Genomic DNA, 13043 nt, shown 5'->3' with positions numbered 1-13043 from the left:
CTCAACACTGAGGTTAAGTCTCTGCACCCACCTCTTTCTGGAACTCCAACTTGAACATTCAGCTGCCTCCTCCCTTGGCATTTTCACTTGGATGCCATATAGACATCCCAAAGTTAACAGGAAAGCCAGGGTTCTGATCTTCCCTCCAAAACCTGCTCCTCCCACAGTGACCCCGTTTCAGTAAATGGCAACCTCTTTCTTTTAGGTGCTCTGTTCAAAGCCTTGGAGCCCTCGTTGCCGCCTCACTTTCTCTTCCACCCCTCATCCAGTCCACCAGCAAATCCTGTCCACTCTGCCTTCAAAATATACCCAGGACTTCCTTGGTGGTCCAGTGGCTAACACTCCGTGCTCCCAATTGAGGGTCCCTGGGTTCAATCCCTCGGAGAAAGCAGTGGCACCCCACTCCAGTACTTTTGCCTGGAAAATCCCACGGACGGAGGAGCCTGGTGGGCTGCAGTCCATGGGGTCGCTAGAGTCGGACAGGACTGAGCGGTTTCACTTTCACTTTTCACTTGCATGCATTGGAGAAGGAAATGGCAACCCACTGCAGTGTTCTTGCCTGGAGAATCCCAGGGACGGGGGATCCTACATGCTGCAGCTGAGAGTTTCTTCCATGCCCCAACTAGAGATCCTGCATGCCACAACTAGGACCTGACGTAGCCAAATAATAAAATTAATGCTTTGAAACATAAATCTATCCAGGATCTAGCTCTCCTCATGAGCTGCTGCAGCCACCCTGGCTCATACCACTGTCACCTCTCAGTGGTTGTAGTCGCCTCCTCACTGATCCCCCCGTTTCCACCCTTGCCCCCTACAGCCTGTTCTTCACCCAGCAGAACAGTGATTTTTTAAAAAAATTCCAGTCTTACAGCCTATGTGACATGATCTCCACTGTGACCCCGCAGGCCTTCTTGCCCCTCCCCACCCAACACACCCAGTTCGTGCCTTCCTCCTCATTCCGCAGACATTCACATGGCTCACTCCCTGACTTGACTCGGAGTTCAGATGTCATCCTATCAGTGACACTTCCTCACCCCATCTATCTGACACCACACACATATGCACGTGCCCCGTAACTGTCACCCACTGCCTCCTCACCCTCTTCTCTTTTCTCCTTAGCACTGATTTCACGCCGCACTTAACTTTACTGTGTTTGTTTATTGCCTATCTCACTCCGGTAAGGATGTCGGCTCTGGGAGAGCGGTGACTTTTGTTCACGTCTGTGTCTCCTGAGCTTAGCACAGGGCCTGGCACATGGCAGGTGCTTAACACATTTTGTTGCCTACATTAAGGGATCGTACTCCTTTGTCATTTCTGTAGTCACCAGCACATCCCAGGAGGTGGGGGATTGCTCGATGAGTAGGGGCCTGCTTGGCTGCAACCCAGTCGGTGTAGAGAAGACATGGGCAGCGGGCCTGCGGTCACACTGTAAGAGACTGTGACCGCCAGGCCAAAGAGATCCGACTTGTCTGGGGGGCACTGGGGAGCCACTGAAGGTTTTTGAGCAGGAGAGAGACAAGAGTGCTTAAGAAAGATTAATCCCTTCTGCTCTGCTGTACCAGATGAGCTCCAGCGGGGCTGGGCGGGAGGCAGGGAGACCAAATAGGAGGCCCTGACAATGACTGGGGCAAAGGGAGATTTGGGGGAGAATTGATCTGACCTGGTAGCAGGATTTGGAGGTAGCTCCAGGGTTCTAATGCTGAGCTCTCAAAGGGTGGAAGTAACTTGCCCTTCCTGAGGCTCTGGTGAATTAGCTGGGGAAGGTGGTGATCCATTTAGGTCCCTCCCCCACCTTCTCTGGCCCCAGCAGACCCAAGCCTCCTGACCTGCAGGCTCAGCGTAGCTCGGTCGTATTCAAACACCCGGATGCCTGGATTGTTGGCTCCGTTGACCACTCCAGGTAACGTGGTTTTCCACGGGGTGACCCCAGGTGTAAGGAACATGACACTGATGGGGGTACCTTCCAGGAGAGAGACAATGGGGCTGAGAGTTTGATGACACAGGGAGGGAAGTGGGCTGGCCGTTGCCTTCCAGGGTGGGTACCTGCACCATCATAGAACATCCGAAAGCTGTCGGTGTGGTGGTGCCCGAAGAACTGCCCTGCGATGACTCGATGATGCCTCTGGACCACCTTCAGGTACTCCTCGTTGAAGCCCTCTCGGAACCACGCTTTGTTCCGTGTTTTCTCAAAGAAGCCCGGGGGCACGTGGCCAATGATGTACACCTATGAAGAAGGGGTACCCAGTGGGGGTTCAGAGCTGCTTTCCCCAACTCCTCTCCACCTCTCACAGTCTACCCATCTCCCCAAAAGCAAGCAACAGGCTCCAAGGGACCTCCTCCCCCTTCCCTCTCCCAGGTGATTCTGGCATCTCTCTGTACTCAGCAATGAAGGTGCTGCATTTGCCCATACTATGCCTGCCACCCAGACCACCGTTCTTCTGTTCACTTCTGTAAATTCTGACTTTACTGTTTAGTCGCTCAGTTGTGTCCAGCTCTTTGTGACCCCATAGACTGTGTAGTCCGCCAGACTCCTTTGTCCGTGGGATTGCCCAGGCAAGAATACTGGAGTGGGTTGCTATTTCCTCCTTTAGGGGACCTTCCCGACCCAGGGATTGAACCCATGTCTCCTGCACTGGCAGGCAGATTCTTTACCATTGAGCCATCTGGGAAAGCGAAAGTGAAAGTTGCTCAGTCATGTCTGATTCTTTGCAATCCCATGGACTATACGGTCCATGGAATTCTCCAGGGCAGAATACTGGAGTGGGTTGCCATTTCCTTCTCCAGGAGCCATCTGGGAAGCCCTCTGTAAATCCTGCCCATGCTTCAAAACCCTTCTCATGAAATCTTTCTGATCCTTCAGATGAATCTTCTGTTGGAGAGCTCACGCACTGTAACCAAAGCTTCCTTACATGGTTTATAACCTCTGCTGTGTAGCAGTAATGTGTGTTCACATCTTACGTTCATTGAGTCACTCAGCTGTAATGACAGTGCCTGGGCCCTTGGCCCCCACTGCGAGAGGTGGAATGGCGGGGTGGGGCAGTGGTGGCTGGTAAGGAGGGCAGTGAAGAATGTGAGCTTTGGAGAGAAACCATCACTGAATACCAGATGCGTGTCACCTCTCTGAGCTTCAGTTTTCTCATCAGGAGGGCTACCTAACTGGTGCGGTTTTGAGAGTTCATATATCCATATAAAGCACTTAGCAACTTATCTGATGTATAGCGAGGACTCAAAAGCACCAGCAATGAGATCCTGCCTGGATACACTGGCCAGAGCAGGGACTCAGGCAAATGAGACACAATGCCAGTCGTCGGGGGCTGCCAGCCCAGCAGACTAGAGAGACACACCTCACAGAGGACTAGATGGGCACCCCCAAGGGCAAGGCGTATCTCTGAGGTCTGGCCCACACTGTGGCTGCAGCCAGACTTGGCTTCTGGAGACTGAGCTTCTAGTCTCAGCGAGTGAATGATAGTCTCTCAGGTGTGTCCGACTCTTTGCGACCCCATGGACTGTAGCCTGCCAGGCTCCTCTGAATTCTCCAGGCAGGAATACTAGAGTGAGGAGCCATTTCCTACTCCAGGGGATCTCAGCCCCACCACTCATTGTGTGACTTGAGACCGTCATTGCCCCACCAGGAACTTCACAGCACAATGGGTCCCAGCCTCAGAGGCTGTTGTGAGGATGGAAAAAGCCCTCTCAGGTGTCAAGCTGATGAAGGACCCTCTGTGTCGTGAGCATCTTGAGTGAGTGGGTGTGTGTCTGTGCCAAAGTGGGGAACTTGTTCAGGAAGAGACCCCAGGGAGGGAGGAGAGGAGCAGGGAGTCCTTACCATTTCCCCAGCCAGGGATGCGTTGGTCAGCACGTCGTCCAGCCACTGGAACTGCTGGCTGGGGTCCACCATGCCGGCCGTCTGCTCATTGCTGGTGTAGTACAGGTTGGTGTTGAGGACCACGATTCTCCCAGCCCCGCTCAGCCCCGGCAGTTTCTCAGAATAGAAGGCACCTAGGACATCACAGCCATGGGGGATGTGAAGGGGTCTCTTGCCTCCAGGCAGACACACTCTGTCCCCTGTTACTTCACTTGCCCACCTTGTCCTTCCTTGGCATCCCCCCTTCCCTTCTTTCCCACAGGATGAGCATCGTGGGTAGGACCAAAGGCTCTGGAGCCAGGCTGCCTGGGTTCAAGTCCTGGTTCTATCCCTTACTACCTGTGCCACTTGGGCAAAGTTCCTTAAGGTCTCGATGCCTCAGTTTCCTCCTCCATAGAATGGGAATAACATGGAGGTGTGTTTATCCCTCTGGATTCACTGTCAGCCCTTCTCAGCTCTCTGCCCCAGGAGCAATGGATTAAATCAATGGGTTTCTGTGCTACTGAGGGAAGGAATGAGAGGAGGTCAGGTCTCCTTGGGATGCTGTGTCCCCCATACCAGTGATTCTCAACCTGGTAATTTTGTCCCCAAGGGGACACTTGGCAATGTCTGGAGATGTTTTTGGTTTTCACAATGGGAGATGTTACTTGCAACTAGTGGATAAAGGCCAGCGATGCTGCTGAACACCCTACAATGTACAGGACAGCCCTCCCGCAAAGAATTACCCCTCCCCAAATGTCAACAGTGGCAAGGTTCAGAAACCTGGCTTGAACTGAAGGTCACTGCCCCTGCAAGGGCTGTTGTGAGGAATCTAGCAGTGGACTGAGGGCAGTGCCAGGCACACAGAAAATGCTCGAGGAATATTCACTTCTGATTCTCATTAGTGCTGCGTGGTTAAGAAGATGGGCATTGGGATCAGCCCTGGATCCTGCTCCTGAGGTTGCCTCCTCTGTTGCCCTAATGGTCCAGGAGCGAAGAGAATGAAGACAGAACACAAAATCTGGTGCAATGGCTCAGGGGACCTGCAGCCTCTATTGGACTGAGGTGCAGAGTCTACTCTGAGTCCAGCTTTTATTCCTAACTGCAGACTACAAGACTTTCTCAGATCTTATCTTTCTCAAGACACATGCCATATCAGTTGAAAGTGAAAGAAAGTGAAGTCACTCAGTGGTGTCCGACTCTTTGTGACCCCATGGACTGTAGCCTACCAGGCTCCTCCATCCGTCCATGGGATTTTCCAGGCAAGAGTACTGGAGTGCCATTTCCTTCTCCAATATCAGTTACATACTCCTAAATATCATGGACTTGGACTTCCCTGGTGGCTCAGATGGTAAAGCGTCTGTCTAAAATGGGAGACCTGGGTTCGATCCCTGGGTCGGGAAGAATCCCTGGAGAAGGAAATGGCAACCCACTCCAGTACTCTTGCCTAGAAAATCCCATGGGCGGAGGACCCTGGTGTCCATGGGGTCGCAAAGAGTCAGGCACGACTGAGCAACTTCACTTCACATTGACATAGTACAGATCTCCTTGTGTTTACCCCAGGTCATTCCCTTCTGGGCTAGTCTCGGGAACAATTAGCAAGTGCACAGGCAGCATTCATGCCTGACAGAGACCGAGGATTCCAAGGCCCATGCTTTTATGATCCCCGTCATAATCCCTTCTGGGTCTGGCCCTGGCATTTTTAACAAGGCTATAATTCTAAGAAAGACATGAAAAATAATCATCAATATAGTTTCTCTGTGAAATTTCTCAAGGCTGTGAAAGTACCTTATTACGAATTCCCACTGATCCTCTAAGCTAGGTGATCTTGGCCAAGTGACTTAGTGTATTCAAGCCTCAGTCTCCTAATCTGTAAAATGGGGATAAAATCAGTTCCTATTTCATGGGGGTGTTGTGAAAATGAAATTAGATCAGACTTTGGCATAAAGGGCTCCTTACAGTAGCAAATGATGTTAGTACCTTCTTTGAAGAGAGTGACAGATTCGTTTCTGAGCCAGGGTCGCCACAGCTCTGCCACCTGGTTGTAGATATTGTTGCTCCCTGCAGGTAATTGGTTTTTGGGGTGAAAGTCATGATTTCCCAAAGCAGCATAGACTTTAGTATCTGGGAGGAAAAAAAGAATATAAAAAAATATATGGGGGACTTTCCTGGTGGTCCAGTGGCTAAGATTCCACGCTCCCAATGCAGAAGGCTGAGGTTCGATGTCTGGTCAGGGACCTAGATTTCACATGCCACAACTAAAAAAAATCCTTCATGCTGCAACTTAAGATCCCACACGCCGCGATGAAGATCAAAGATCCCTCATGCTGCAACTAAGACCCAATGTAGCCAAATAAAATCTGGAAACACTGAGCTCTGCCAAAGGAGGAGGTCGTAGAATTCCCATGAGGAATTGTCCACAGAGCCAGAAGTCATACCTATTAACTGCCTGGGAAAAGAACCTCCTCTGTAATACAGATGCAAGCAGACATAAGCATTCATGTAAGAGAAAACACAGATCCTTGGAATCCCAAAGACAGATGAGAAGGGAGGAACCCTGTCCAGTTTATAATCAGATAAGGTGGGGGTCCCCAGAGAAACAGGACCAGACTTGGCTTTCTTGACCTAAGAGAAGGTATTTTGGGCCTAAGCCATTCAGGGATTTAAGCCTGGCCACAAGGCTTGCCCTTGAACAGATCTCAGTAATAAAGATCTTAAGGGAACAAAAGGACAGACCCCTTTAAGAGGGAAGAGAAGAAACAAGAGCAAGATAGTGAATCAGTTGTAAAGACTCTTGAGTTCTGTTTCAAAGGCAAACACTAGCCTGAAGCACTTTCTCGAGCTGTTTTACAGAATTTAACCCCTGCAGTCTCAAAAATGACAGAATAATCTCTGTTCATTTCCAAGGCAAACCATTCAATATCACAGTATCCAAGCCTATGCCCCAACCAGTAACAATGAAGCAGCTGAAGTTGAACGGTTCTATGAAGACCTACAAGACCTTTTAGAACTAACACCCCAAAAAGATGTCCTTTTCATTATAGGGGTCTGGAATGCAAAAGTAGGAAGTCAAGAAACACCTGGAGTAACAGGCAAATTTGGCCTTGTAATACGGAATGAAGCAAAGCAAAGGCTAATAGAGTTTTGCCAAGAGAACACACTGGTCATTGCAAACACCCTCTTCCAACAACACAAGAGAAGACTCTACACATGGACATCACCAGATGGTCAACACCGAAATCAGATTGATTATATTCTTTGCTGCCAAAGATGGAGAAGCTCTATACAATCAGCAAAAACAAGACTGGGAGCTGACTGCAGCTCTGATCATGAACTCCTTATTGCCAAATTCAGACTTAAATTGAAGAAAGTAGGGAAAACCACTAGACCATTCAGGTATGACCTAAATCAAATCCCTTATGATTATATAGTGGAAATGAGAAATAGATTTAAGGGACTAGATCTGATAGAGTGCCTGATGAACTATGGACAGAGGTTCATGACATTGTACAGGAGACAGGGATCAAGACCATCCCCAAGAAAAAGAAATGCAAAACAGCAAAATGGCTGTCTGAGGAGGCCTTACAAATAGCTGTGAAAAGAAGGGATGGGAAAAGCAAAGGAGAAAAGGAAAGATATACCCATTTGTGCCGGGAGCCGGCGAGAGACATTCCACTCGTGACAAAGGTCATGAGGAAGGAGGCTCGGCATACGCAAAGGCGGGATCGAGCCTCAGGAGTCCCCCCGGATATTCTCGAGCATTTACCCCCCAAAAACCAGAGTCTGCCTACTTTATTGCTTTGTGCTCTCACCTCTGACTTTACTGGGGGCTGTCCCCCACCACCATCTCGCTCTCTCTGTCAAAGAGTTAACTTACAGCTCCAATTAATAAAGTTCCTGGGCAACTAGGAGTGTTTAAATCCAAACCCCTCAGATGGCTCTCTAACTCGCCTGACAAATTTACCTGGACTCCTACAGCTATGCATACGATTGTTTACACTCTCCCAGCCTGGAGAGGCACAGGAAGCTTAAGATATTCGAATAGCTTAGAGCCTCTCAAAGAGTTAGAAACTGTCAGAATAAAACTAGTAAAAGATTTCATTGATGAGCCAATGCTTGTTGCCAAGTTTTCACATCCCCTGAATTGTATCCTTGAATATGTATTAATTAATAGTTGGTATGTAGAAAAAATAAGTAGTGGCCTTGGTGTTAGTAACTTTAGACCCTTAAGGTAATAAATTCTTTCCTTTGTTGTAAACCCATTACACATCCGCCCTATCGGAATGCAATTTTATCTTCGGAAGATGGCGCCAAACCTTAAAGTAATTACTCTTAGAGAGTAATTACTTTAAGAGTAAGAGTAATTACTCTTACGGTTGATAAGTCTTTGTCAAGAGTCATAAAATGTTAATAGGCCTTCTGGCCAGAAGATGATGTAAATCACCTAAACCATTTGTATACAATAAATTTGCAGGAAAGAAACCCTGGTTTTTGATAAGCATCAAAAACTGCTGACTTTGCATCCCCTATTATCCTCTATGTGTAACTTAGGGTATAAAACCTAGTGGAGATGATGGAATTCCAGTTGAGCTATTTCAAATCCTGGAAGATGATGTTGTGAAAGTGCTGCACTCAATATGCCACAAATTTGGAAAACTCAGCAGTGGCCACGGGACTGGAAAAGGTCAGTTTTCATTCCAATCCCAAAGAAAGGCAATGCCAAAGAATGCTCAAACTACCGCACAATTGCAGTCATCTCACATGCTAGCAAAGTAATGCTCAAAATTCTGCAAGCCCAGGCTTCAGCAATATGTGAACCGTGAACTTCCTGATGTTCAAACTGGTTTCAGGAAAGGCAGAGGAACCAGAGATCAAATTGTCAACATCCGCTGGATCATGGAAAAAGCAAGAGAGTTCCAGAAAAACATCTATTTCTGCTTTATTGACTATGCCAAAGCCTTTGACTGTGTGGATCACAATAAACTGTGGACAATTCTGAAAGAGATGGGAATACCAGACCACCTGACCTGCCTCTTGAGAAATCTGTATGCAGGTAAGGAAGCAACAGAACTGGACATGGAACAACAGACTGGTTCCACATAGGAAAAGGAGTACATCAAGGCTGTATGTTGTCACCCTGCTTATTTAAATTCTATGCAGAGTACATCATGAGAAACGCTGGGCTAGAAGAAGCACAGCTGGAATTAAGATTGCCAGGAGAAATATCAATAACCTCAGATATGCAGATGACACCACCCTTATGGCAGAAAGTGAAGAAGAACTAAAGAGCCTCTTGATGAAAGTGAAAGAGGAGAGTCAAAAAGTTGGCTTAAGGCTCAACATTCAGAAAACTAAGATCATGGCATCTGGTCCCATCACTTCATGGGAAATAGATGAGGAAACAGTGGCTGACTATTTTTTTGGCCTCCAAAATCACTGCAGATGGTGATTGCAGCCATGAAATTAAAAGACACTCCTTGGAAGGAAAGTTATGACCAACCTAGACAGCATATTAAAAAGCAGAGACATTACTTTGCCAACAAAGGTCTGTCTAGTCAAGGCTATGGTTTTTCCAGTGGTCATGTATGGATGTGAGAGTTGGACTGTGAAGAAAGCTGAGCGCTGAAGAATTGATGCTTTTGAACTGTGGTGTTGGAGAAGACTCTTGAGAGTCCCTTGGAGTGCAAGGAGATCCAACCAGTTCATCCTAAAGGATATCAGTCCTAAATATTCACTGAAAGGACTGATGCTGAAGCTGAACTCCAATACTTTGGCCACCTGATTCGAAGAGCTGACTCATTTGAAAAGACCCTGGTGCTGGGAAAGATTGAAGGCAGGAGGAGAAGGGGATGACAGAGGATGATATGGTTGGATTGGCATCACCGACTCAATGCACATGAGTTTGGGTAAATTCTGGGAGTTGATGATGGACTAGGAGGCCTGGTGTCCTGCAGTTCGTGGGGTCAGAAAGTGTCGGACACGGCTGAGTGACTGAACTGAACTGAACTGAACCCCTGCAACCACTAGGTCCTGGGGTCACTAAGACAGGACTTAGCGACTGAACAACGATCACCAGATCTACTGAAACCTAAGGGATGATGATATTGACGTTTTCTGACCCTCATGACTTCAATCAACCAAAGCATGGACTCTGTCAACTTTGCCCTAATTCTGTATTGAATTCTCCTCCTCAGGCCGCTTCATGAATATATGCATATATATGAATATATGCATATATCCCTCCCTAGCTTAAAACTGCCCCAATTTTACTGTTCAGGGAGCCACTGATTTGGGAAAGATTCCTGGTGTTCTCTTTATTTGGTGCAAGTAGTAAATCCTTCCTTCTCCTGATGTTTGGCTTGGTTGTGTCTTTTGGCCTAACACCCACCAAGAGTCGAACCTTGTTTTGGGGTAACAGGTTTTTGCTGTGTCTATGTGTTGGGCACTTCTAGAAGCTCCTTACAAGCATAAACTCCATGGGGGCACCACCTGGCATCATGTTCATGACCAAGTTCCCTATCCCTAGAACGCTGTCTCACCCATACTAGACACATTTGTTGACGGACTAAATGAATGAATGGGTTACCTTATTTAATCCTCACAACAGCCCTCTGGGCAGGTACCATTATTTTCCTCATGTTGCACAGGGAGAACACCGAGTGTCCAGGGCATGGCCCACCTAGAGCGTGGCAGAGCCTGAACTGGGGCCCGAATCAGTTTGCCTTGCACACCCATGTGCCCCATCGGCCACAGTGGAGAGGCAGGGGCCAGTGTTCACAGCGACTCTGATGAGGAACCCAGGTGCATGTGGCGAGAAGAACTCACGACATGGAACCAAAATCTCAAATTTCAGCCTCTTCCTCCTCTCCAACTTGTTGCTTCAACTTATTTATCTTTATAATGGGGAGTGTTCTGCTTGACCCACGTCACTACCATTCTCAAATAAGATAAGGCCTTGTTTCACCTCTTCCAGTTTGTTCTCATTTTAACATCTCTACAAGTGGGCCGTGTCTTACCATTGAGGCCAGGAGAAAGCGCTGTGTCATACTTTAATGGACAGCATTTTTTTTTTCTTAGCAATACATAAAACAATGAAACATCCTACAGTCAATGGTATCTCAGATTTAGGAAATCCAATGCATATGCAAGCATGTTATGAACTATAAAATCTTATCATTTATACTTATATGTTAAATCATAATAATAAAACATTTTCTTATCCATTATTTCACTTTTATTCGTGAAGCCACATTTGGAGCAAAGAAAAGAGCGCTCAGAGTAAAATCTGAGTTTGAGTCCCTCCCTAGGAACTGACTAGCTTTGCCCTATAGATTTGTTATCTATACACTGGGAATAATACCTATTATTACCATGGGGGAGAGTGCCCTGGTTTGAGCCTGTGTGCCTATGTGTTAGTCGCTCAGTCATATCCAACTCTTTGCAACCCCATGGCCTGCCAGAATCCTCTGTCCATGGAATTCTCCAGGCAAGAATACTGCAATGAGTTGCTGTTCTCTTCTCCAGGGGATCTTCCTGACCCAGGGATGGAACCTGGGTCTCCTGCATTGCAGGCAGATTTTGTTTTTACCGTCTGAGCCACCAGGGAAGCCCCAGTGATTTCTGCTGGAAGATTAACTAGCCCAAGCATGTCTGAGTTGGTTGAGTTGAAGTACGTAGATTGGAAGTGTCCTGTCAGCTTCTCTGCACAAATTGATTTACATTGAGGGAAGGAGGTGTCAGAAAGGAGGTTGCCTCAAGGACAGATGTGGGAATTGGGGGGCGGGGGTGGGTGGGGGTCCCTCCTGGAGTGGGAGTGGTAGATAGGAGTTGTTCTCAAACCAGGATCTGCATCCCAAACCTTGCCTGTTTCCTTGACCACAAGGGTCACGTTTGTCTTCAGTAAAACTGAGGCAGTAATAACACCTCTCTCTAGGATTATCCTGACAGTGAAGGAACTAGGCATATATACAATATTCTCAGAGGAGTGCCTGACACTTAGCACTTGATACATAGATACAGGACTTCCAGGTGGCGCTAGTGGTAAAGAACCCGCCTGCCAATGCAGGAGACTATGAGAAACGCAGGTTTGAGAAACGCGGGTTTGAGAAACTCGGGCTTGATCCTTGGGTCAGGAAGATCCCCTGGAGGAGGGCATGGCAACCCACTCCAGTATTCTTGGCTGGAGAATCCCCATGGACAGAAGCGCCTGGGGGGCTACAGTCCATGGGGTCGCAAAGAGTCGGACATGACTGAAGCGACTTAGCACACACACATAGATACATATAATTGTTCTTGCTGCTATTACCTATTTTTGTTATCACTATTCTGTATCTGGGTCCTGAGAGACCCATGATGAAGACCTTCAGCGGAAACAGCTGTACCAGAACCCCAGGGCGATTGGGGTAGGGGTGGGGGTTGGGACTTAGGATCTGCTTTCACAGGTCTCCCGCTGGGAGAGCCTGATTTAGACTCCAAGATCTTGTGTTTGGCACAGCCTGCTTAAAGCCATTTCTAAGGACCATTAGATGGGGCCCTCCACCACAGTCTCCCCGTCACGTCCTGCGGGGCTGTGGCCATAATCACTCACAGTCCTGGCTGCTCGCCCAGGCTCTGAAGGCCTTGGATGCACCCACAAAGCAGCACTTTGGCCAAAAATCTGCATCTCCCAGAAGTCCCAGCAGCCAAGATGGTTTGAGAAGAGTAGATGGCAATTCCAGGGCCATAGCAGGACGCAAAGGCTGTGTGCAAGCCCACATGAGACTTACCAGGGACGATGCCTAAAAGTAACTGTAGACGCCTTGAGAAGGGGCTGTGAGTCTGGTGTTATACAGGCAGGACGGAAACCAGTGAAATGTCAGGCATTTCCATTAATAAAAAAGAAACAGGTCCGAAATGGAGTTACTTGTGCTGAACCCTAGGTCAGCAAACCAAGTGTTAACCAAGTTAATACCTAACCTAACTGAAGTTTCTGCCTCTCCCAAGAATGTGACCTTTACACAGTCAATATGGAATTAACACAGGGGGCACTAATGAGGAAATCTGTTTGACAGATCCCACCTTTCCCCTAAAGGAAGGTGACTTTGCCCAAAACAATCCCTTTTTGCTAGAGTCTTTCTTTCTCCACCCTCTTCTGTCTGTAAAACCTTCCATTTGTACAGCTCCGTGGAACCCCTTTCATTTTTTTTTTTTCATCTTTTTT

General features: G+C 47.8%; 1 protein-coding gene across 2 annotated transcripts in view; it reads right to left on the bottom strand.

The window, feature by feature from the left end:
* The window catches only part of SMPDL3B (sphingomyelin phosphodiesterase acid like 3B), a 32187-nt gene that overhangs the window by 1334 nt on the left and 17810 nt on the right, over positions 1-13043 (bottom strand). The window contains exons 4-7 of one of the 2 annotated variants that reach the window (XM_086331090.1): positions 5825-5968; positions 3827-3999; positions 2044-2224; positions 1827-1960 (exon numbers count right to left, since the gene is read on the bottom strand). In XM_086331090.1, coding sequence (XP_086187216.1) covers positions 1827-1960; positions 2044-2224; positions 3827-3999; positions 5825-5968 — 632 coding nt within the window. The remainder of the gene's footprint in view (positions 1-1826; positions 1961-2043; positions 2225-3826; positions 4000-5824; positions 5969-13043) is intronic. The other variant, XM_086331091.1, reaches the window with a different exon arrangement.

The sequence above is a fragment of the Bos grunniens genome, chromosome 2, assembly GCF_055505025.1.
Source record: "Bos grunniens cultivar Pamir isolate PY7600 chromosome 2, Bosgru_T2T1.0, whole genome shotgun sequence".
NCBI classification, from domain to species: Eukaryota; Metazoa; Chordata; class Mammalia; order Artiodactyla; family Bovidae; genus Bos; species Bos grunniens.
Note: the sequence above shows the minus strand (reverse complement) of the source record. Positions and strands in the feature narration are given on the sequence as shown.